Source organism: Yarrowia lipolytica, chromosome 1D (assembly GCF_001761485.1).
Source record: "Yarrowia lipolytica chromosome 1D, complete sequence".
NCBI lineage: Eukaryota > Fungi > Ascomycota > Dipodascomycetes > Dipodascales > Yarrowia > Yarrowia lipolytica.
The window spans coordinates 1021380-1046487 of NC_090773.1; the positions used below are offsets into that span (position 1 = coordinate 1021380).

Here is a 25108-nt window from a genome sequence, read left to right on the forward strand (position 1 = left end):
TATTTAATGAAGTCTATGAGTTTGAGTATTCGGAAGTGATTGGGATCGGGTGATAAGATTGTTGAATGTGTGAGTACTGTAGCGTAGGATTGAATCAATTAATATAGAAAAGAGTGGGGATCGTGGGTGCTTCAAAATGTTTGTTATACTCGTACAGTAGCTAGTTTCGGGACATCCTCCTATGTCGTACTGTACAAATACTGTTAAGTAAATCCCCGTGAAATTGAATGTTAAATTAAAGTAATTTAGTTGGGTTTACGTACGTATATATATAAAAAAAACCAGACCAAGTCAGGAGTTCGAGGAACGGGAGCTTCAACGCATTGAAGAAGCTGCTTTCTTGAACGGATTCGGTAGATTTTCACACTCTGATCTTTTTCTCTCCATTCATACTGTAGCTATATACTACAGTACATACAGTCAGTGCATAAGAGTTATTGTAGAGCATCGTGGAAGTATCGTACATACCGTAGACCGATTGCGATCGTACGCTCTTGAGCATGGCAAAGTTGAACTAATAGAACTGAATGCCACGTGGGTTCCTAAATGTGGCACGTATGAATCATATGCTGTAGAAACACCAGCATTACAAAGATTGTATAATCATCGGTGACGCTGATATACAGACTCACGTGCTGTCCAACTTTGTTGTCGATCCATCTGCCTGTAGACGTGGGCGGAGTGGTCCGTTAGGCGGCATTGGTTAGGCTGTGAAAAATTTTAGGGGAGTTTTCCCGACACGACACGAGCTGTAATACCGGCCGTTTTCGCTGACGTATTCGCCAAGGTATAAAAGCCAGCCAACCAGTGGGGGTTTAGGAGGGCACGTGCGGTCCTGTGCATGTGGGTTTTGGGTACTGGAAGACAATAAAAGAGGAAATAGAGCTTCGCCTGAGTGCAGTGGGTGTGCATGGAGCGAGCCAGTTTGTAGGGCTGGTTGCAGCAGTGGCAAGATCGGGCGGGGAGATATATGAGGGGATTGTGTATGGGTTGAAGGGCGGAAAAAGAGAAGGTGTCGAAAAGGAGGAGTTAGGGAGTGCGATACAAGACCCTTATGTACTAATTGTGTTGTTTCTGTGCACCTTGGTTCCAACACGTTGGACCCTATTGGTCTATTCCGATACACTCGGTGCATTAACGAGGCTAATCTTTTGAAAAGAGCACATAACGTTCTGTCTAAGGGCCAGTGGTACAGTAGTAGAAACTCATCGTCATTTTCTTCACCATCACCATCACAATCTACACAAAACAATGTCCACAGCACTAAAAAAATCGGAGATCCGAAATCGAAAGGACGACGCCAAGGCCATTAACGTCAAGGACGTGCCGGTGTCCCCCGAGGGAGCGGTCCAGGAGGAGCCTCGACACCCTCGAAGAGAAGCATCCGGCACTTTTGAGGAGATTTCCGTCACCTCCACATCGGAGAACATTGTCAGTTGTTTCAAGCTGGTCACCGACGCTCTGGCCCAGCGACGAAACCGGGCTAACCGCCGAGTCATCTTCCACTACTACACTCTGGGTGCCCTGTTGTCTCTGTATGTTTTGGTTCGAGTCTTCAACGACCCCGTGGAGGACTTTGGCAAGTTCCTGGTTTTCATGTGTGCCGTCACCATCGCCACTCTCTCTCTTGCCAGTAGAACCACCGACAAGCTGATTCGAGACGCCGAGAGCTCTGTGGTGGCGGATGTGCTGGTTCCCCAGTCCGACACCAAGGCTTACCTGTTCAACGGCACTGTGGTTGGAGTCTGTCTGCTGGCTGTTTCCGATGAGATTGACAAGGAGAATGAGAACAACTACTACAAGTTCCCCATTGAGGACCAGGCTGTCTACATCACCGCCTGGACTGTCATGCGAAAGTACCGACGAACTGGCCTTGGAATGGACCTGCTCTTCTGGGCCGTTAACACTGCTCGAGACGTGACAAGCAAGAAGGTCAAGCCCAACGCGAACCGAATCATTATCGAGACCATTTCCGCCGAGAACGAGGCTGAGAACCTGCTTATGGCTGCGGGCTTCGAGCTTAACAACTCGCGAAAGATTGAGGGCTGGATGGGCAAGTGCGGCATGGAGTACCGGCAGTGGATTCTTCACATGGACGCCATTGGAGCCATCATGGAGGAGAAAGTCGAGGAGGCTTCCGCACCCACCATTTAGGCACCACACACTTACACCCACAGTTGGGCTCAAAAAGTAAAGAGACGGTAATTGAGGAGGAGGAATAATTATAATAATGAAAAGGTTGAATTTGGTTGTGCATTGAACGACACGAGAGATCGGAGAGTATGTGGAGTGTGGTACATGTATGCGAGTACAGGTGTGCAGTCTTGAAACTTTTGAAGATGTGCTGCAAGATATTGAAACTCCTACACAATGGAGAAGAGAGGGAGACTGCTCTTGAATCAATTGATCATAATTAGACGTTATAGATGAGCGTCTGATGGCCTTGGCCTGTCGACAAGTAGCTCACTTACTGTTCGGTGCTGTTCCCCACAAGCAAACCATTCTGAGTGTCTACCCGAAAACTCATGGTTAATACGTCTTCTACCTCTGAAAACTGTAGCTACCACGATAATGCAGCTGGGTGGTTTGGTGTGGCATGTGTGACTACGGTAAACTAGGCACTTGATCTCCAGGGTGGCTGGGACTGTTAGTGTCAAATAAAGAGACTGGCGAAGATTACTCGTCGGTATTGTTCATTGAGCATTGTTCATTGTTTGCGCGGTTACGGTGTACTTTCGATACTGTCTCACCCTGTACAGCCCACTCATATTTCTCTTCGGTGACTCCGTAACCAAAAGCAAGCCGACGATATGCGATGTTGTGATTCCTGCATGCGGTTAGTCACATCTGGAGAAGCCATTGGTTGTCCACATAGTATGATAACATCGGCTAGATACTCGGACATGTCGACTGACATATATGCCTGATGTCTTCCAGCTTTCTCTGTTTGCAGCACTTGCTATCCTCAGCTGACTACCTGTGCCTTAGTAATGTCCGACGGAGGCCATTTCTCGGATCGGTTTCATCATGTCTTATCCGGCCGGGTCTCATATCGGCTTGGTTGCATAGAGTTGATCTGGGATCATCTCTTTAGAATTAATCCGGTAGCGTGGATGAAGACAAGGGCTGACAAGGGTGGTTCGCACTATTTTACCTCGGAAGTTGGTGACAGCTAAGACAGTTGCGATCGAGTGAGACATCGGAAGATGACGGCTGGAGCCTGGTGGATACCGGGATCGTGCGAGTACGAGCTGAAACTGCTCTACGATGTGCATAGTCTGTACCTCTGGTCGTACTCGCCCTCCTACAGCTGACAAGTATGGCACAGTACTTGAAATGCTTGCTACGACAACATGTGCGTGGGCCATTGTACAGATTGTAGCCGCGCCTTGTGCAGAGTGCGTGTTGCTGATCTGATTTCGTGCCCAGTGAAAAACAATGTCTCACTATAAGTACACTACAAGTGTACTTTGGCATCTCCAATGACGTTGTGATGTTGGTCCGAAAAGGTTGACCCGATGCGACCGGAACAGTAACCGAAAATTCTCGTCGGCAGAGCGTCATAGTGCAACACACAATGAGACCGTGAAAGAATCAAGGCAATAAACAGTACCCCGCTTCCGCCACAAGACACATTGTTCATGCAAATCGTTAATAGGACCACATAGACAAGCCATGTGCCGGTCGTATTAGTCTCTATATTGTTTTGCATGCATTGGTGCGAGCAGGAAGACCAGGCAGTGTCCACACCCGTAGAGTGCCATTGATCCAGCTAATGTATGTGCAAGTACATACAGTCGTCGTAGTGCAACTAGTTATACGACAAAACGCTCACTCTATCGCCCCAAAGTGTTTCTAGCAGCTCCAAATCCGCCTCGGTAGAGTTACGGCTGATCGTCGTCTTGATGCATTTGCCTCGGCTGCATCACGTCGTATTTTTTTTACGTGTTGCGTTTGCACGATAATGTACGGCGAAGGAGCGATAATCGAGGTCTGCGTTATCTGGCTTTCGACGGACGGCGCAAAACAAACTTGGGAGTGTATTTGGAAAATGACTTGGCCTGGACCCCGACTACCGCTAGTGCTACCCATGGGGTGTCTCCAGAACCCTTGTACATCAGCCTATATGCGTGTGTGTCTACGTCTACTGTACAAATCTGCTTGGCGTCAAATGGCACTACAAGTACAAAGACCAAATGCCACAAGTTCAGTACGAGTACAAGAGTCTGCTACTTGTAGCTCCCGCAGGTATTTAGTTCATACAAACGAGTATACTTGTAGCTGTCCAACAGTAGTTTTCAGACACCTGATCAGAAATAGGAACACGCTCCACGGACCTCGTATCCACTCTAAGACCATAATATATGGGTTTCTGGAACATTGGTGCCCCTCACCTCTCATCTCTTTTTTTTTTACCTCTCTGACCACCACCACCCTTGTTGTTCCGAGTGGTTAGCTGCACCCCACCTAGCAAACTTTAGGGCCCCATACGCATAAGCATACGTCCGGTGTGCGACTTGTGTGTGAACGCGGTCCACACAAGGTGTCTTTCAAGTCCACACAGGGCTTTGTCTAGAGCCTGGGCTATCTTCCCACGTTTGTATATATAGACTGGATCCACACCCAGCAACGCAACGTCCTCCCACCCAACCCTATCCTCCACGTTACACGCCCAAGATCTTCCAAACAAGAAGACACATTCCACAGCAAGAATAACCTTGGCAAGAACGTGCGACGAGGTGAATAAAAGAGCCCAGAGTACTAACATTTTGTGGACCTGTTGGAAACTAATTGCCGCCGCAACTCGACTGGAACCAAGTTCAAGACCACTGACAAGCGCCCCGGTCCAACCAGAACACTAAACGGAGCCGCACAGCAAGCACCACGGACGATCGTCATCATCCCTATGGCCAACCTGCATGGATACTCTTGATAACAGTTAAGCTATATTTACCAACACCACCTCCGTTCACGACATAACATCCCCACACCATAGCTACACCCAAAGTCGCTGTACCCGTACCGCCCGCAAAATGGAAGTCCGACGACGAAAAATCGACGTGCTCAAGGCCCAGAAAAACGGCTACGAATCGGGCCCACCATCTCGACAATCGTCGCAGCCCTCCTCAAGAGCATCGTCCAGAACCCGCAACAAACACTCCTCGTCCACCCTGTCGCTCAGCGGACTGACCATGAAAGTCCAGAAGAAACCTGCGGGACCCCCGGCGAACTCCAAAACGCCATTCCTACACATCAAGCCCGTGCACACGTGCTGCTCCACATCAATGCTTTCGCGCGATTATGACGGCTCCAACCCCAGCTTCAAGGGCTTCAAAAACATCGGCATGATCATTCTCATTGTGGGAAATCTACGGCTCGCATTCGAAAACTACCTCAAATACGGCATTTCCAACCCGTTCTTCGACCCCAAAATTACTCCTTCCGAGTGGCAGCTCTCAGGCTTGCTCATAGTCGTGGCCTACGCACATATCCTCATGGCCTACGCTATTGAGAGCGCTGCCAAGCTGCTGTTCCTCTCTAGCAAACACCACTACATGGCCGTGGGGCTTCTGCATACCATGAACACTTTGTCGTCCATCTCGTTGCTGTCCTACGTCGTCTACTACTACCTGCCCAACCCCGTGGCAGGCACAATAGTCGAGTTTGTGGCCGTTATTCTGTCTCTCAAACTCGCCTCATACGCCCTCACTAACTCGGATCTCCGAAAAGCCGCAATTCATGCCCAGAAGCTCGACAAGACGCAAGACGATAACGAAAAGGAATCCACCTCGTCTTCCTCTTCTTCAGATGACGCAGAGACTTTGGCAGACATTGACGTCATTCCTGCATACTACGCACAGCTGCCCTACCCCCAGAATGTGACGCTGTCGAACCTGCTGTACTTCTGGTTTGCTCCCACACTGGTCTACCAGCCCGTGTACCCCAAGACGGAGCGTATTCGACCCAAGCACGTGATCCGAAACCTGTTTGAGCTCGTCTCTCTGTGCATGCTTATTCAGTTTCTCATCTTCCAGTACGCCTACCCCATCATGCAGTCGTGTCTGGCTCTGTTCTTCCAGCCCAAGCTCGATTATGCCAACATCTCCGAGCGCCTCATGAAGTTGGCCTCCGTGTCTATGATGGTCTGGCTCATTGGATTCTACGCTTTCTTCCAGAACGGTCTCAATCTTATTGCCGAGCTCACCTGTTTTGGAAACAGAACCTTCTACCAGCAGTGGTGGAATTCCCGCTCCATTGGCCAGTACTGGACTCTATGGAACAAGCCAGTCAACCAGTACTTTAGACACCACGTCTACGTGCCTCTTCTCGCTCGGGGCATGTCGCGGTTCAATGCGTCGGTGGTGGTTTTCTTTTTCTCCGCCGTCATCCATGAACTGCTTGTCGGCATCCCCACTCACAACATCATCGGAGCCGCCTTCTTCGGCATGATGTCGCAGGTGCCTCTGATCATGGCTACTGAGAACCTTCAGCATATTAACTCCTCTCTGGGCCCCTTCCTTGGCAACTGTGCATTCTGGTTCACCTTTTTCCTGGGACAACCCACTTGTGCATTCCTTTATTATCTGGCTTACAACTACAAGCAGAACCAGTAGCATAACACTCATCAGTAGCCTTTACAGTGATAAATAATATTGACATTGACGTAATCTGATGATTGTAGACAAACGTGAGACGGCATTAGCGATAATATTTTGACGATGCCCACGGGCATATAATAACCATTCTGTAATAGAACTTTGAGCATGTTCAGAAGTAATGAGTTTCATACATAGGAGTACAGATCGTGGCGATGTGTAATTACCGGTACCGCATATGTTGAACCTGTTCGTAAAAGGTGCCTTCAACACAGTTTTGTTGCCGTCTTACCTGTGTATAAGCGTTCAGCTTCTGGTGTGTAGCAGAAGGAGGTGAAGTTGAGGAACAAATAATGGAGACTTGCAGCAGACTCCGTGCCTCAAGCAAAAAAGATGATCCAGCAGAGGATCGAACTCTGAGCCTCCTCGGCACTCGTAGATTGAAGCCACTTTGTGAGCGAGACGTGATAACCATTACACCACTAGACCGGGGGTGAAGATCAGAGCCCGTATTGTCGTATTCAAAGTTAAAAATGGGGATTTTTTATATTCAGAAGTGTGTGATTTATTGAACGCCAATAACCCGGCTTACTACAGTAGGTATATAGCTGTAATGAATCATTAGAATAAAAAAAAATCCGCCTCAAAGTAGCTGAAATGTATCCCTAGAATAATGAGGGGAAAAAACTGATAAATCAGGTGAAATACGGCATTTAGGGACAGGTAAGAGTTCAATTGAATTTATGTCGTATTATTTAAGCTGTCGGAGAAAACTTGTGTGCTTTTTTGTATGGTTTTCGTGACTGTGTACATTTCTGTACCCCTGATTCCGAACATCTTATACTGACACAAGACATTGGAGATAAATCATACAGTATAAAGTAGCTACGTCTTACTTGTACAGTGCTTTTAATTACAATATGCCCCACTATACATACATGTGATTCATTTTATAAACCCCTCCTCAGGCTAATTACTTCTAATGCGTTTCGTATATATTATCTATGGAATTACAAGAGCAATGAAAGATCCCATAGGCTACTCAAAAGAGCCCCCAGAAATCCACCTGTTGAGCATATCGAGAGATGTCTCAGGCTGATCGTGAGGAACCATATGGCCAGCATCAAACACTCGTAGGAAGGTCAGCTCGCCGGACTGCTTCACCTCGCCAGCAGCAATGTCCTTACCGTCAACGTTGGCATGCCATCTCTTGATAGGAGCTTCGGAATACTCCTTGGCTCCCTTCCACTCCAGTTTGTCAGACCATGCCTTGTTTCCTAGCCAGTTGCATCGGAAATCCTTGTCACCGGAGTAGAGCAGAACTGGAAGACCACTGTCGAGAAGATCAGCCACATCGTACTGAAAGGGCAGCTCGTAGTCGCCGTTGAGGCCGAACTCGTTGCCAACAGAGCCTCTACATCCAACATGCTCGATATCCTTGACACCAAGAACAGTCTGGACATGTTCATCGTTGAGGTAAGACTCAATGGCAATGTTCTCGTCCTCGTAACAGCCAGTCTTGGAGCACACGTCTCGGATATCGTAAGCATTTCGTCCTCCTTCACGCATGTAGGGCTCGACAGAAACAGAGAGACAGTAGTTCATTGTGGCGTAGCACTGCAGCTTGTTCTTGGGGTTTTCCCAGCAGTGTTCAATGAGCTTCTGGCAGTCTCCAACGGCATCCTTCATCTGCTGGCAGGTGTCTTCGGACAGAACAGAAGGGTATCCTCCCTCTCCACAAGCCATGGCCTGGAAGTAGGGCACCTGGGTCTTTGTGTCTGTGACTCCGTTTCCAATCAGCACCGAGGCCAACTCGTAGTTCTTCTCCTTGTGACTTTGGATCTCGGTAGCGATAGCAGGAATGTAATGGCCAGCATACGACTCTCCAGCCACGTGGAAATCCAGCTCGGCGTATTCGGGGTAAACTTCAAAGAACTTGTTTAGAAACCGATGCACGTCCTTGGCTGCTTGTCTGGTGGAGTTGACTCTGTGTTCATCTGAGGAGTATGAGTAGCCAGTATTCACCGGCTGATCGAGGTAGATGACGGAGGCGTTTGAATTCCATGCGTAGGGATTGTCCACAAGTTTGAGCTCGGGTTCGACCTTTGCTGAGCCCATCTCAAAGAACATGCCCTTTATGGAAGAACAACCGGGTCCTCCGTTGATCCACAGGACTACAGGGTCCGTTTTGGGGTCGTTTCGCGACTCAAAGAACCAGAAAAACAGGTGTTTGTTATTCTGTTCGAAATCAAAGTAGCCTGAATGTTGCTTGACGGAATCCACTCCTAGCTCTGCGGGATCAGTGACCCGAAATGTGCCATCTGAAACCTGCTGACGAGCCACATCCTTGATTCCATCGTAGACTTGGTGTAGTGGCTCTTGCTCGAATTGCCGAAGAGCAGAAACGGCTCGGAGACCAGCGACAATGTTATAGAGCACGCGCATGGCCGATGACGAAAGAATGATAGTGATAATCACTACTTGTATGCCCACTGAAGGGATATATATTATAGTGGCGGTTTAGAGTTCAATTTCGGGGTCCGAAGTGCCGTATCATGCATGTGGGGCCGTTGAAACTCAGTCTTCCGGGGGACCTTTGGGGTTGCCAACGAGATATTTCCGGACACAAGCCAATATCAGTTGGTCTATTATTGTCTCAGATTGCCAAGGCTAGTTTTCGGCTTATAAATGGCCCATGTGTTGCAGTTATGACTGTCTTTGTATGCAAGACTATTTCATCTGCATTATCTAACATGACACAATTGAGAGTACTCGTACTGTACTCGAAATAAGTGAGTGAAAAACAAAATCAGACGTGAAAGACATCGCCGTTCTCTATCAATCTGCTCAGCTAGTATTCCACGTGCATTACCGTCGAATAAAGAAAATCTGTCTCAGCCTCAAATTAAGCTGACTAATGCATACTACTTATTAATACATACAATGCTGCATAGGAGTGGAATGGCAAGAATTGTAGGTACTAGTCTGAAAGAAGCAGATCCAAAAAGAAACTCCGCAACGGAGAATTGAACTCCGGTCCCCCGCGTGCTGGTAATACCTGACAGGCGGAAATTCTAGCCACTAAACTATTGCGGATTGGTGAGAGACGGCCTTGTAGATGTGCCTGCATGCGAAGACTGCTGTTTTAAAGTTTTCGTGATTTCTCGACCCTGTGGACATTTTGAGAGTGATAATACAGGATATATAATTATTTCAGCCTTAATGTACCTCTTTATTTACTCTCCTTATCTCCATCTTCTCTCCAGGCGATTTTATGGGGCTCTTAAATTTCACTTTTCGTTAAAGGTCTGATTTGATCTGGTCTAGAATCGTGAAGACTACTTGTATGTACTGTAGTGTTAAAAAGCACTGGGAAGTGCGCTACAGTAATTTCGCTCACCAACGATTCATTTCACCACTCTCATACCCTTTGCTTAGTCTTATTCACCACTCATATCATATTATTTGAGGTCTTCGCATGAATCACTTTGTTCTGAAGGTCTGGAAGCTTGGCTGCTCCATAGAGTTATAAATGTGTTGTGGTTTAGGGAAGATAAAGGATGTGCCAAACACGGTCCCCAGTGGGCCTTTATGAACAGACCTAGTCACGTGACTTTGGTTTGGGACGCCGTCTCCCTCCTATTTATTTATTTTTAGTCGTGCGATCCCGCAGGCGCCTTGTATCGTCGCTCATTATCTTCTCTCTGTTCCAGATGCCAATATTTGGGTATTACCGCTTTGGGTCACAAACATGCTTTAGACGACAGGTTCCAAAGCCTATCACCACCATATCGTCGCACAGCAGACATCTACGCACGGCGTTTACACTGGACCAACACGACATGACAGACTCTCCAAAGACCCCTCGACGGTACAGTCATCGCCGGCAGTTGTCAAAAATCAAGTCTGAGCCTCGACGGCGAAGTTCGGGGTTAGTTGTGCCATCCGGCACCTCTCCAGATGCCCGAGTGCACAAGTACGGCGCTCTAGGTAGCCCAGGAGCCAACGGAAGCCATCACAAAGCCCGTGTGATCAGCCAGAGCACGGGTCTCGCCAAGCTAATGCTCGTGGAAATGAACCGCGATCTCAACCGGCAGTTTGACAATCTGGCCAAGCTGCAGCGCATCGACAGCATGTCTGACCGAGACACCAGCGGGTCTGGCAGCTCAAATGGACGAGGAGGCTCGTCGACAGCATCAGTTCGATCCGACGTGTCCAGTTTCACCTCGGACCCCAATGTCACTGAGGACGACATTCTCAAAGCCATTGCTGCCAAGCAGAGGAAGGTACTCGATCTGAAGACCGAACTCGCACTGGCTGAACGAGAAATCTCCATCCTCAGTGACAAATACAGCGCCATGGTCACCAGACGCACAGTCGGCACCTCTGAGAGCGCAAGTGACCCCAACAAAAGTCCTCAGAGAGGTGGTACCCCAAGAGCCGAGCCCGAAAACGGTCTCTTTGGTCAGCTGAAGAGATCGTCCACTTTCAGATCAGTCAGAGAGAGTATTGGTATGGGCAATGCCGATGACAATGATCTGCCCATTAAAGAGTATAAGGGATCCCCCAGACGTGAGAGCAGACGTCAATCGATGCTGCCTAGTGCACTGTCGCCATATTCAGAGGTCAAGGAAGCTACTGCTGAAATGACTTCGTCACCATCGCCAAGGCTCTCCATAGCCAAGAAGAAGAGTCTAATGTTCCGGGCCCAGAGAGCGTTCCAGCAACAGCAGCCTTCTCTCAAGCTCAAGCATTCGTCACAGCAGCTTAAGCAGTCAATTCAAAACGGAACTGACGAGCTGCTCATCAAGGGGCACCGGTTGTTCAATGATATCGCCAAGGAATTCATGAGCTCAGACGATGAGGGCGAGTACGACTGGAATGAGGACAGTGACATTGATGAGGCTGATTTCGAGGGGCCTGTTGAGAGATTGTAAGAGGCATTACATGCCATGCTATTTACGCACAAGTGACTTTGTCAAGTCGTGAGCTGACTTTCACCTGTACCTCACTGAACATTAATATACATTAACAATGTACAATACATTATGACTTTATGAGCATCTACAAGTACTGTCTCGTTTATACGATTCGGTACAATGTTGCCGATCATAGTGATCTGAGCGTTGAAGAGATCATTAAGGAAGCATACGGCCGAATAAGAGATTAAATGGAGGGTGAAACTCTCGAGATGATATCACCTTTCGAAATACTGAAGACAGCACAATGCTGATACGCGATACGCCAGATCTATTGTAGATATTTTTCATTGAAGAAGACCATGTAAAGGTTCCAAGCCGTTTGATGCCGTGTATTGACCGTGAACATTCCATTCGTCGGCCCCGGTCGCTAAGAGCCGACCATTTCGGCTCAGACGCTCCATATATGGGTCTGTTTTTGCTCCAAATGTCCCCATGTGTCCAATGGCACATTATTCATGTCCCAATGGCGTGTTCTATACGTCTCAATGGCGTGAGCCTCGGGGTCTTGCGTCCGTCCTCGTTTGTACATTCTCCGGAACGGCTCGTGTCGACGGACTTTTGTGATGATCCATGGACCCTGCCTCGGGTCCTTTTCTTCTGTAGACGCAAGAAATGCCTGCCGTTCGGTCTCCTGGTGATCTTCGGCTGATGCTGCAGGGTTTGTGGACTCTCATTGTAGATCATTGAAGCAACTGAGCTGCTTAACACAATGTGCGGCTCTTTCTACGCGAACTCATGCTCCTGCGTGCACAAAGCGCGCACGACGTTCGGGAGATGAAAAAAAAATCCCTTCTTTCGAGGAGACATATCGATTCGATCTTTTTCTGTGTCTGTACATCTGAAACGAGCCATGCGAGTTATCCAGGAGTCGGGGAGGTATTTGTTTCAGGGTGGGAGCCGTTACAGTTGGATTTGGAATATTTTGTCCCTTACGTCATTATGGTGCGTGCCACAATGGAGGTAATATTGGGACGTTGCGCATCCTGCACTCCTGCATGACAACAACGCGTGACAATGGAGAGGAAGGCAGCTCGCATGGAGACTGTATAACAGTGAAAAAGTAGAGCACGAGACGCGTTTTAGTGTGTGTAACCGGGCACGTGTACAAGCCCTGGTCAGTGAAGTGAGCTATATTATACAATTTAACAAGGATGCCAGAGAGATGTTGCAAGCGGAAGTGGAATCTTGATGGAACCCATGTTAAAGCAAAGAAGTAAAACAAGCAGGGACAAAAGGACAATGTCTCCAACTGATCACCATGTATAATGGAGTCTACCTCCGTACGAGTACAGCGTATACACTGCTGCCGTTGATCTACCAGAACAAGGTCCGGTTTGTCTTGTTGATGCGCTTCCCCCCATCGACTGTTTGGTTACATCCCGAAAGGGTCCCTTCTCACCGAACCTTGTCTGTCACCTGTCACTTGGCACAGTCAACTGTTTACTAGACTGTTTACTTAAACATTCTAACTACCCCAAATGCAGTAGTGCCAGTAACAGTCGCATCAAAGAACACACAAACCGGCTCTCGGCGTGGTTAGTCGAACTTTTAGTGTCCCGTACATTTTGGAGGTATACAAATCGTCTCGTTGGTATATTTAATGCTACTTATCCAGTGACAGATTAGATTCACAAGCACAAGTACAAGTACAAGTACATTGTAAATGTCTCAGTGCACCAGTGGAGGTTGCGTCTGGTCGGTGTCTCTATTATTTGTATGGGAGAGTCTGGGCACTGCCACTGGAAAAGTAAACACAGGAAGCTGGGCGCAAGCGGCAGACGTATGGGGCGGTGCAATCGTGGAGGTGTAGCAGCTTGGAGCATAGCAAACTACGGGAGCGTATATATTGCAGTGTAACTATGGTTTGCGATCGGTCGTGTGTAGGGCGTTCATCAGCTTGCCTCCAAACAGCGATGGGCTGGTGATGGTCAGACGAATCCGAACGGTTTAGACTATTAAGGTTGCGAGTCTGCATTCCTTGACGCGTTAAAGTTGCATCGATTCGGGCCACATAATAAAAGATTGAAGCCTAATTGGGACGGACCTCCAAGCCTTGTCAGAGGAGATAATTTGAGGCAACCTGAGACCCACACAACAAACACATCGAGTAATAATAGGAGACATCAATGGCGCGTGGAAGCCGTCCTAGTGACAATAATTCGACTCTCCTCCAATGACACTTGACAGGCGGAGTTTCGAATATCTCTCTCCCCTGACAACGGCCCTGACGGATGAAATGCACTAACCGGTCCATCAATACCCCTGTTCCAGAAGCTCTTCGTAACTACTCAACCTTGTGTTACCCCAGAGCCCCAAAACAAAGGCCGCAACTGGTGGAGTGGGCAAGCGATATGTTGTCTCTTATAAATAACAATGGAGACACAAACACACTGTCACTATTGTAGTGCTTGTACTTGTATTTATTTACCTCTACAGTTATTTACTTTTTGCAGGGCTACAGCCAAATCACAGTTGACACCCAAAGCTACAAAAAGACACACACATTCTTATCCAAAAAAAAGTATATTCATCTGTATTCCCACCATGATCGGCGCGCCTTCTTCCCGTCTCGCGATTGAGTTGAGAATGGAATGAACGCCCACCATCAAAGCAGTGGGTAAAAAAAAAACCTGTAACTAAGGCAAAAAAAACCAATACAGACAAATAACAGACACAAGTTCAAAAAGGGGGGGGTGTGGAAGTATCAAATAATTAATCTACGTCGCCAGCGACTGAGAGATAATAATGCGAACAGTAAGTATAATCAACAAGGAGTGGTGTAATCAACTAAAGTAAAGATACTTAGTTGAGAACGTTCTGCTGGAAGGCACCGATGATGTTGCCTCGAGGGTAGTACTCGCAAACAACGTAAGCACCGTTTCCGCCACACTCCTTCTTGGCGCAACCAAGCTGGTTAGAGCCCTTCCACACCATCTGGGTGAAGTGGCCAGTGGCCATGGAGAAGTCACCCTGGGCAAAGTTGTAGTCCTTGACCTCGTCGTACCAGCCGTTGACGGCGGCCTGGGCGGAGGGGTAGCCCATGGCGAGGTTCTCACCGTAGGGGCCACCAGAGTGCGCAAAGTTGCACTGAGCCTTCTCAAGGTAATCAGAGGCAAAGTTGGCGAGAGTCTCGTTCCAGGCGAAGGCACCGACACCGTGCTCAGCTCGCTTAGCGTTCTGGGTGTCGAGGATGGACTGGGACCAAGAGTCAAGGTTGGAGGACTTGGAAGCGGGAGCCTCAGCCTGGGGGGAAGGAGAGGGCTTGGGGCGGGGGGAGGGCTTAGGAGGCGGGGTCTGGGACCTTGGCCGACTCACCGGCCTCGGCCCTTGAAAGAGGGGCCTCAGAAGACTTGGGGGCTCCTGCTTGGGGGCCTCCTGCTTGGGGGCCTTCCTGCTTGGGGGCCTCCCTGCTTGGGTGCCCCCCTGCTTTGGGGCCTCCTGGGTGGGGGCGGCAGCGGCAGGCTTGGTCTCGACGGCGGTGTTCTGGATCAGGTTTCCGTTCTGGTCAACAGTAACGTAAACGTACTGGTAGACAACGTTTCCGGCGTTGTTGTCGGCGGCCTGGGCCTTGACCTCAGGAGAAGGAGTGGCGGCAGGAGCGGGGGCGGCGTCCTGGTTAGCGTACACGTAGGTGGTCTCGTGGGCAAAGACGGTGACAACGTCACGGGCAACGAGCTTGTTGTCGTCGCAGTCGATGGGGGCGGCAGCGGCAAAGGCGGCCAGAGAGGTAAGGAGGGCGGTGGAGAACTTCATCGTAAAGGTCGTGGATAGATGGTATCAAGGAGAGAAGTCACGTCGGGTGGTCTGGGGTCGGTGGGGTTGGTGTTTAGGAAAGGAAAGTGTGAGGCAAGAACCAGTCTTGTTGCTCAAGAATTGAAGGAAGGAATGTAGAGACCGTGAGGGTTGGAAGTTGAGAGCTGCCTTGGGAGGAAGACACTAGCCTTATATATCACCATGACGCTCTGTGCTTGTGTGTACTCGGTCATTTGAGTTAGAGTTTGTGACCGCTAGGTTTAGTAGGGGTGGAGTGTCAGAGCATGTATGTTAGACCGCTGCGACGGGTTTTACACAAACGCAGGAGACTAAAGAATGTTAGTTGGATTTTGACCAGTGCCTTACGCGTGTCTCAATCTGTGCCTGATGGCGTGTACATTGCCGGCTTCGTAGCGGCTCTGCGAAGGGAGGTTCACGTCGTTTTTGGCCTTCCCTTGTCTGAGACAAAACACGTACACTATGTGTTGCAGCCCTTCCAACTCTGCTCATTACCACTTCGGGTCTGAGCTAGTCAGCCATAGTTAGAGTTGGAGTTCAATACAGTTCAATGCACATGCTTGCATTTGTTTTGTGAACCTTATTGGCCTAGACAGCCTGGCTGTACAGGTGCCAGAGGCTCACCTCGGCCACGACAGGCAACTACGGATCGGCGAGATCGCCAGAAAATCGCTTGCCTTACAGTCCACATGTACTAATCGAGTGAAGCCGAGGTGATTGGCACGACAAGGGTGTCTACAGCGGTGTCTCGCAAGAAAATCGGATATATTGGAGACACCAAAAGGCAGCCTTCAAAGAACATGTAAATTACATGCAGCCCATCTTGTACAGTGTATCCCTCGCACGTCTTGGGCGTGACCAGCTGCTCCACTCCACTTTCTCGCCAAGTGGGAGTATAATTGCTTCTTTGGAATTCCGGTGTTTCATCACGAACCACCGTGCGTGTCTCCAGCAGGTAGGTAACATTGAGCACTGTCTACTTGAGAACCCATTGGTGTACCCCTGAAACTGTGCATTGTCTCCACAAGGCCTACCCATAAAACATACTTGTACAACTGTCCATACCGGCTTGTGCTGCTCAAACAGCTCCTATAGTCGCGGGTTACAGTTATGATACAGCCTTGCGGCCTCTGTTACGACGCTTGGTATCTCCGGATTCCGTCAGTGCTCAGAAATACACTGTTCATTGTCTCAGGCCCTGAACATCCACCAGAGTTGGCGCAAGGCATTTCTAAACGCTGTACGAGTGTACCAGGCTGGTGTTAGTGTCGCAGTTGACTGGTTAGTTCGTATTAATGTCCTTGGAGCTCTTCCAAACCACCCAATTTATGGTGTTAGTCTGGCCCCGAACACTCGTTAGTTTTCCACTAACCCCTAAATCTGAGGGCAAATGTCTCAATGTCTCAACTGGGAGCTGCAGATGGTCCTTGTTAGTAGAACGAGAGCGGGCGCTCAATTCCACCTCTCCCGCTTGGCAAGCTCCTCGAAAAGGCAATGACATCTATGAGTACCGCCCGCGATACAATAGCACCATGCCCTGTATTCTTCTTTTCCGGACTTAACACAAGGTTACTGTCGACTTGATGGTGAGCCAGACTAGGCATTGTTGAGTACAGGCTAAGCTAGCCCATAAAGCAGGGCTACAGAAGAAACACCGATTCGGAGAACAGATGCCACCGTGGACGTAGTACTCGTACAGTGTATTTGTATTGTTTTCCATTGATTCAGGAATTCGTCAGTTTCAAAACCAAATCGTGAACTTTAGAGCCGTACAAGTAGACAGCGGCGGACGTGGGGCCGTATGTCGATCCAATGCCTGTCTAAGGAAGATAAAAATCGAGCGTTTTCTAGACAATTAGAGGTTGTCAAATTTCCCATGGCTGTCTGCGAAAGTTCCAATGTCGACCATTCATTTGACGATCATAAACGAGACTAAAAGATCTCTGGGTCGTGGTACTGCCACCATCTGGGGTGCCCTGTTGATCCTCACGGTTTGTTCAGCCCCCCATTCGTCATAGACTGCACTAAACAGACAAGAGCCCAGTGCAGAATATACTATACTGGTCCACCTTGTAATAGTATGTACGATATAGCACCACACCCCGCTCCCCGCATTATCCAAACAGGTATTCTCGGTCTAGACTGGGCAAGTGTAGATCGAGCAAAAAAGCAGACATATATTGTACGTTAGCTACAGGCTGAATAAGTGTGACAAACGGGATAAAGGGAAATATTCGGGGCGACGGATGACGGTCAGACTAACGATTAGCTACTCACTAGTCTCGAACCGAAGCTCAAAGACGTCTGTGGAGGAACCTTGAAACGCACGGGATCAGGAGGGCATGAAAAACGAGAATTCTGGTGATGCAAGCGGACCAAGAGACAGATGTGTCTTGGCCGGATATTTCGAAGGCGTGCGACGGCCCGCAGCCCCCTGAGGATCCACCACGACTCTTCTGCACCTCTGAAACTATTCCACACATTCCCATCTGTCTCATGCTTTTATTATAACACATTCAGGGGTAACCAGCAACGGGTACCTCGTTTCATCGTGTCTCCTGAAGTCTGCATGGGGTCCTTTCAGCGTCGATTGTCTGTGAGAGCAAGGAATGATAATTCTGAAGGCTTGGAATCTGCCCTCCTGGACCTCTGCCTCGCATTCCAGGCCTCGGATATGACCTTTGCTTGTCTTCTGTCACGCTCGCTTGTTCCATCCTTGTGCGTATGTGTATCATCATCACGTAACATAAAATTATGACAAATGCGCGCAAGTGTAATCTTTGAAGAGATCCATAGACCACCTTTCTCGTGCCTCATCCACTACTAAGCCCAGAACACACGGTACTTGTACACAACCACCCGTACGAGTACCGTACTTTCACCATGCTCCAGACCCACTTTGACAGTCCGACCACACTCCGCATAAGATTCATGGTGCATTCGATCCACTGAAATGGATTTTGTACGTCACAGCAGCATTACGTCAGGCGTTCATACAAGGACTGATATCGCCCAGGTTGCTTCTGTGAGGTTATCTTGACAAAACAGGTGACTGCTTGTGTCCACCATGATACAAATACGAGTACTTGTACAACCCAGATACTCCACAGACAATTCCCAGTATGTGCACTCGTACATACATGTGTGCCTGACTCCTCTGTCGATCTTCCACCGACCTTATCCGGGCCGTCTGAGATTAAGAAACGGTCATAGGAAACGGCACTCGGATCGTATCCACGGATCGTACGAGAGTTCAAAGTGCGCTTAGTACCACCCACCGCCGACAAAGCCGCCCTAAACGTCCAAAGACACGGACGGTACATACGGTAGGCTCATGCGTGCGCACATGTGGACAGGTGCGGTGACATACGGTTATCTATTCCGATAGGCCGTTAGTGTGGAGCTAACGACGAAACGTGGAGGTGATGGCGTGCAACGTGGTGGTGGGTTAACAGACTACCAGTGCCTACGAGTAGTCTGTCAACAGTCGTGCCACGGTGTACTTGTTTACTTGTGCACCGGCGCTCTTGTGGTCTTTTTCTTTTTCACTCTTTTTTTTTCCTCTAACTTTCTGGAGTTTAGCCGTCATATTGGCTCTCGTATGCAGCCTATCAGCGTGTCTTGTTCAACAAAGAGAATCTCCATCCATAGAGCGGCGGAACAAGGTGGAACACAGAGAAGCAGACAAACAAGCAAAAAGAACGGATAGAGCGAATATCCATGTGTACGGCCATGTATACGCCTTCAATGGAAGCAACTTGTCAGCTCCACAGTCCAATTTAGCCGAGAAAAATGCCGCTTTTGGCTGCTAAACCGCTTGCAGTGATCACCTCAGCATACACTAATTAGCTACTGACCGTAGGACCAATCAAAACAAGTCTTGGGGGGGGGGGGGGGGGGGAGTGTTTCGAAATTATCGGTCCATTTTCGATCGACTACAAGCGCAAGTACAGCCAATAACCATCGTTATCAGATTTACCCGCATAATCATAATGGCTGTTACTTTAGATATACGACGAAACCGACGCATAGCCATCAAAGGCGTAGACATAGAGGTGCGATATCGCTTGGCTCGAGACAGACCGGCCGCTCTGAACAAAAAAAAAGAAAAACTGTTGCACTCGGACTGTAAGTTACGGATCAACCGAGACGCTCAAGAACCGAACTAAAACCTGAGAAGCACAGATTGAAAGACAAGGGCAGTAGACTGCGTTAATAGTTCTGTTCCGTGGGGTTCACTTTAGGTAGTAGCTACTTGTACAGTAGCTTTAAGAGTCATTGTTCTAGAGCACCAACCTGGGATCTACGAGTACTCGAGCTTCACCTGATGCCACCCTGGCTTTGGTCTTATGATGCCGATCTACAAGTATCTCACGTGACCTCACATCTACCCGTCCGTTGCACCCACTTCAGTGTACATTCATAACTCGCCCAGTAGGGTGCACCTCAAGTTGTAATTCGTTTAGACGCTTTTGAAGAAGTAACAGGCAACCGAATTGGAGAACTGCTCTGATCTATATACAGCTGTCTATAGCTTCTTGAAGAGTCAGATGATCACGCCCCACATGAAGTCCGTCCTGACACTACCCGAACCAAGGAGCACTGGAAGAAGCCACATTACTTGTACTTGTAGCTGTTCAAAGTCTTCAGCAATGGGTCAAAAACCAAATAGTAAACCGCGTGGTCCGCTATTCTGCTCTTGCTTAGTCTCAGCCGTGATCCTTCCCAACTCCACCTATATGAACATACTGTAAGTACTTGTATTCGCACATGTCCGGTACTTCTCATGAATGTCTTTCTGGTCACTAATAGCAGTTGGTATTACCTTTTTAATGAACCATGGCAGTCGTATGACACTCCAGCGTCTCCGTAGTAACTATCGGAGTCTTTTTCTGTCACCTTCCCCCACATTCGCCGGAAACCAGTTTTCAAGCAGGAAACCCGAATGAACATCGTCAACTTGAATTTCGATCTGCAACATGGTTGCTGAATCTACAGCCAACCATTTTTATCCTCACACCATGTTTCATACACTCTTAGCCGTGTTGTAAAGGTCTTACTACATGCCCACAACAGTTGTGATATGTTGAAGTTACTGAACATATTCCCCTTCAACCCCCTTACCGTTCGTTCTCAGACCTCCACTATCTGACAGACGAACGAGTGCGCTACAATACTGCTCTCAACCGCTACTTTCCACATCCTAACAAGTATCATCACATTCAGTCCATTTACTACATTTCAACCCATTAATTGACTAGTTAACAGCAAGAGCTGCTGGAACCTTGAGAGACATTCTGGCCTCGGAGGTTGACATTGGCCTTGGCGGCGGTGTTCTCGGCAGCTCCGCCCATTCGCTCCTTGATCTGACGTGCCATGGTCAAAAATGCCTGCTCAACGTTGGTGGCGTTCTTAGCCGAGGTCTCCAGGAAAGGGATGCCCAGAGAGTCGGCAAACTCCTTGGCCACAGTGTACTCTACGACCTTCTTGTCGGTGATATCGGACTTGTTACCCACAAGCAGCTTGTTGACGCCCTCGGTGGCGTATCGGTCAATCTCGTGGAACCAAGTCTTGACGTTGTTGAATGTGTCCTGGTCAGTCACATCGTAGACGACAATGATACCGTGGGCTCCTCGGTAGTATGAAGAAGTGATGGTTCGGAAACGCTCCTGTCCGGCAGTATCCCACTGGGTTAGTATTCGGTCTCTTGGTCACATTATCGAAAGTAGATATACTCACAATCTGCAGCTTGACGGTCTTTCCTTCCAGCTCTAAAGTTCTGATCTTAAAATCAACACCGATAGTGGAAATGTAAGAGTCAGTGTAGGTATCGTCGGCGAATCGAAGCAGAAGACAAGACTTGCCAACACCAGAATCTCCAATGAGAAGCAGCTTGAAGAGGTAGTCGTATCTGTAGTTAGTATTGCAAAATGGGGAGGTGATATCATTGGCTTTTTGTCGCGCTCCATCGGCAATCATATGACATGATCCATCCAGAAAAGCATTCCTCCTTCTATCTCAACGCCACCAGTGTCATTACAGTAAACACCCTGCCACGTGAGCCACAAGAAGGTATCGTTCAAAAAATCAGATATCGTTGCCATCCATCAACATTGCTGGTGTCTTCCAAATCACATCCGAGTGGTTGTCGTCTCAATGTGTGATTCCACCCCACCACACAACCCAACATGTCGCAGGTCCTTTTTTCTACTCTAATGGTTAGTACTTGTTTCAACTTCGGAACAGCAACCACAACATCACACTGTCCACCAACATACAAAAATAGGCCTCTCCAGTCGCTCCTCGCTGGCACTTATCAGCTGCGTTGCCCAACCATGCCTTCACAAAACACGTAACTCCGGTTGCGCGGTAAACAGCACAAGATAAATAAACAAAGCCACAAGCCGCAAGTCGTGGGGTATAAATAGAGCTGTTTGTCGCACCCGCATCCGTGCTTGTCATTCAAAGCTGTCCCAGCCTTGCCAGAAAACTCACCACTCGGTATTCATCGTATTTGCTTGTATCGAAGTTGAACTGATGAAGTGTTGGAACGGACTTTATGTGTGTGTGTTTGTGATATTAAGGAGGCGACACCACACCAACACCTGGGTCTTTCCTGTTGGGGTATGGTACCCTAACCCTAATGTCCCAGTACCACAAGAGACCAGCCAACTAACTCTACACTTTTAAAATCCACACTGGCAAAAATGGGAAGTCAGATAAGCATTCTTTTTGCACAGAGATAGTGAGATATATATAGGATTGATCGCCGGAGGGAACGGAGTTGCTACATTGTGTATGTCACCACGAGGATATATTTGGGTATTAATAAGCATAAGATACTAATCACAGACCGATGTAGGCACTCAGTTGTATGTATGCCAAGCTCATTAGTAATGCCACATGGCACCGAACACATAACACATGATGAGACAGGACGCTCCACGTGGCCGTTTGATAGAGTTAGAAATGCCACACACGACACGCTGCCACACGATATGCCGACGATATGGGTGGCATTTGTATTAGCACTCTCTACAAGACGACATGTGCATACATCCAAGTGTCGTACAAGTATCGTATAAGTATCACTAATTCATTCTATCATTAAATATTTACATCACTCATGCACAAGAAGATTAGTCAACCTCCTCAACGGTGGGGCCCTCGCCGCCACCAGGGGCAGCACCCTCACCGGCGCCGGGGAATCCACCAGGGGCTCCACCGGGCATTCCGCCGGGAGCTCCACCCTCAGCTCCGTAGAACTTCATGAGAATGGGGTTAGCAACACCCTCGAGCTCCTTCTGCTTGTCGGAGTACTCCTCGGTGGCACCGGACTGAGTGGAGTCAAGGAACTCAATGGTCTCGTTGATGGCCTTCTCGAGCTTCTCTCGGTCAGCCTCGTCGACCTTCTCCTTGAACTTCTCCTCGGAGAGAGTGTTCTTGAGAGAGTAGGCGTAGGACTCGAGACCGTTCTTGGCGGCGATTCGAGCAGCCTCCTTCTCGTCCTCGTCCTTGTACTTCTCGGCCTCGGAGACCATTCGCTCAATGTCCTCCTTGGAAAGTCGGCCCTTGTCGTTGGTGATGGTGATCTGCTGGGTCTTTCCGGTGCCCTTCTCGACAGCGGAAACGTTCAGGATACCGTTGGCATCAACGTCGAAGGTGACCTCAATCTGGGGGACACCTCGGGGAGCAGGGGGAATACCGGTCAGCTCGAACTTGCCGAGAATGTTGTTATCCTTGGTCTGGGCTCGCTCACCCTCAAAGACCTGGATCAGCACACCGGGCTGGTTGTCAGCGTAGGTGGAGAAGGTCTCGGACTTCTTGGTGGGGATGGTGGAGTTTCGGGGGATGAGCTTGGTCATGACACCACCGGCAGTCTCGATACCGAGAGAGAGGGGAGCAACATCAAGCAGGAGCAGATCCTGGGTCTTGGAAGAGGTGTCACCAGACAGGATAGCAGCCTGGACAGCAGCTCCGTAAGCAACAGCCTCATCGGGGTTGATGGATCGGTTGGGCTCCTTGCCGTTGAAGTAGTCAGAAACAAGCTTCTGGACCTTAGGGATTCGGGTGGAACCTCCGACAAGGACAATCTCGTTGACGGAAGACTTGTCCATCTTGGCGTCTCGGAGGACCTTCTCGACGGGCTCGAGAGTTCCTCGGAAGAGATCCTGACACAGCTCCTCGAATCGGGCTCGAGTAATGGAGGTGTAGAAGTCAATACCCTCGTAGAGAGAGTCGATCTCGATGGAGGTCTGGGCGGAAGAAGACAGAGTTCGCTTAGCTCGCTCACAAGCGGTTCGCAGTCGTCGCAGAGCTCGCTGGTTGGTGGAGATGTCCTTCTTCTGCTTTCGCTTGAACTCCTGGACGAAGTGGTTGACGAGTCGGTTATCGAAATCCTCACCACCAAGATGGGTGTCACCAGCGGTGGCCTTGACCTCGAAGATACCATCCTCGATAGAGAGGAGGGAGACATCGAAGGTTCCTCCACCAAGATCGAAGATGAGAACGTTTCGCTCACCCTCCTCCTTCTTGTCAAGACCGTAGGCAATGGCAGCGGCGGTAGGCTCGTTGATGATTCGCTGGACGTTAAGTCCGGCAATCAGACCAGCGTCCTTGGTGGCCTGTCGCTGGGAGTCGTTGAAGTAGGCAGGGACGGTGATGACAGCGTCGGTGACCTTTCCACCGAGGTAGCCCTCAGCGGTCTCCTTCATCTTGGTGAGGATCATGGAGGAGATCTCCTCGGGGGTGAAGACCTTGGTCTCACCCTTGAACTCGACCTCAATGTTGGGCTTGCCGGCCTTGTCGACAATCTTGAAGGGGAAGTGCTTGGCATCAGTCTGGACCTCCTCGTCGGTGAACTTTCGTCCAATGAGTCGCTTGGCGTCGAAGACGGTGTTGACGGGGTTCATGGCAGCCTGGTTCTTGGCAGCATCACCAATGAGTCGCTCAGTGTCAGTGAAGGCAACGAAAGAGGGGGTGGTTCGGTTACCCTGGTCGTTGGCGATAATCTCGACCCGGTCGTTGGCGAAGTGGGCCACACAAGAGTATGTGGTTCCAAGATCAATTCCTACTGCTTTGGACATTGTGTTTCAGTTAGTTTTTGTGGAGAGAATCTTTCTGGAGGGTCGGCCCCTATATATATTGCATATCTTTTTTTTTCGTCCCTCCACACATGCTCTAATGCCTTAATCGGTAGAATACTGTAGAACCATCCCGAAGGTGCACATGAGAACAAGGGAAGTTTAAGCAGTGTGTGTAGTACGGGAGGTACAGCTGGAGCGACGAGTTTTGAGGGTCTTGTGGTACAGAAGGGTGTGTTTTTAAGACCTGGTTCCGCTCTGCCGGGTCCACTTTATCACGAGTGTCGCCCGTATCAACTCCTTGACCTCTTGTCGTTCAACTTTCAGTCCCCCAGTTTCTCTGGCCAATGCGGTCTAAAAACAGAATTTCGCACGGAGATGGGCAGACCGAGCTAACGTCATTGAGGTTAGTGTGTTCATAAAACGGCTTCGAACCCTATTGACCGGGGGTTTAAAGGTGTCAATATGGCCCCTGGACGCTGGGGAGTAGCCTGGAGCTCTCAATTTGTCGCTTACTATCCCTCCACGTCCACAATGGACTCCACACCCATGATCCTTCCTCATGGTTCCACAAGTTAGACTTTCGTAACTGGGCAAAGCTGCATATCATCGTGGAATCATTTCGAAGGTTGGCCCATCTGGCTTGCGGCACAGTGTTAAATTCCATTAAAATTGA

General features: G+C 49.0%; 8 protein-coding genes and 2 non-coding genes across 10 annotated transcripts; 3 read left to right on the forward strand and 7 right to left on the reverse strand.

Annotated features, from left to right (window-relative positions):
- Positions 1-1251: 1251 nt before the first annotated feature.
- YALI1_D10226g (uncharacterized protein) lies at positions 1252-2154 on the forward strand (the record flags this gene model as incomplete). Its single annotated transcript, XM_502556.3, has 1 exon — positions 1252-2154. The coding sequence occupies one exon, from the start codon at positions 1252-1254 to the stop codon at positions 2152-2154; it is 903 nt and encodes a 300-aa protein (XP_502556.1).
- Positions 2155-2764: 610 nt separating this feature from the next.
- YALI1_D10243g (uncharacterized protein) lies at positions 2765-3051 on the reverse strand (the record flags this gene model as incomplete). The annotated part of the gene is made up of 2 exons (XM_068282652.1): positions 2765-2955; positions 3000-3051. The coding sequence occupies 2 exons, from the start codon at positions 3049-3051 to the stop codon at positions 2765-2767; spliced, it is 243 nt and encodes an 80-aa protein (XP_068138753.1).
- Positions 3052-5033: 1982 nt separating this feature from the next.
- YALI1_D10264g (uncharacterized protein) lies at positions 5034-6614 on the forward strand (the record flags this gene model as incomplete). Its single annotated transcript, XM_502557.1, has 1 exon — positions 5034-6614. The coding sequence occupies one exon, from the start codon at positions 5034-5036 to the stop codon at positions 6612-6614; it is 1581 nt and encodes a 526-aa protein (XP_502557.1).
- A 376-nt stretch (positions 6615-6990) lies between these two features.
- On the reverse strand, positions 6991-7085 carry YALI1_D10284r. Its single transcript has one exon. It is a non-coding gene; the product is annotated as a tRNA-Val (tRNA).
- Positions 7086-7634: 549 nt separating this feature from the next.
- Positions 7635-9041, reverse strand: YALI1_D10304g (uncharacterized protein; the record flags this gene model as incomplete). The annotated part of the gene is made up of 1 exon (XM_502558.3): positions 7635-9041. One exon carries the CDS (start codon positions 9039-9041, stop codon positions 7635-7637), a length of 1407 nt encoding a protein of 468 aa, XP_502558.1.
- A 566-nt stretch (positions 9042-9607) lies between these two features.
- Positions 9608-9692, reverse strand: YALI1_D10310r. Its single transcript has one exon. It is a non-coding gene; the product is annotated as a tRNA-Asp (tRNA).
- Positions 9693-10309: 617 nt separating this feature from the next.
- On the forward strand, positions 10310-11533 carry YALI1_D10316g (uncharacterized protein; the record flags this gene model as incomplete). The annotated part of the gene is made up of 1 exon (XM_502559.3): positions 10310-11533. One exon carries the CDS (start codon positions 10310-10312, stop codon positions 11531-11533), a length of 1224 nt encoding a protein of 407 aa, XP_502559.3.
- Positions 11534-14380: 2847 nt separating this feature from the next.
- Positions 14381-15331, reverse strand: YALI1_D10367g (uncharacterized protein; the record flags this gene model as incomplete). The annotated part of the gene is made up of 1 exon (XM_502560.3): positions 14381-15331. One exon carries the CDS (start codon positions 15329-15331, stop codon positions 14381-14383), a length of 951 nt encoding a protein of 316 aa, XP_502560.3.
- A 5279-nt stretch (positions 15332-20610) lies between these two features.
- Positions 20611-21858, reverse strand: YALI1_D10424g (uncharacterized protein; the record flags this gene model as incomplete). The annotated part of the gene is made up of 3 exons (XM_502561.3): positions 20611-21036; positions 21089-21260; positions 21848-21858. The coding sequence occupies 3 exons, from the start codon at positions 21856-21858 to the stop codon at positions 20611-20613; spliced, it is 609 nt and encodes a 202-aa protein (XP_502561.1).
- Positions 21859-22488: 630 nt separating this feature from the next.
- On the reverse strand, positions 22489-24435 carry YALI1_D10458g (uncharacterized protein; the record flags this gene model as incomplete). The annotated part of the gene is made up of 1 exon (XM_502562.1): positions 22489-24435. The coding sequence occupies one exon, from the start codon at positions 24433-24435 to the stop codon at positions 22489-22491; it is 1947 nt and encodes a 648-aa protein (XP_502562.1).
- Positions 24436-25108: the final 673 nt, after the last annotated feature.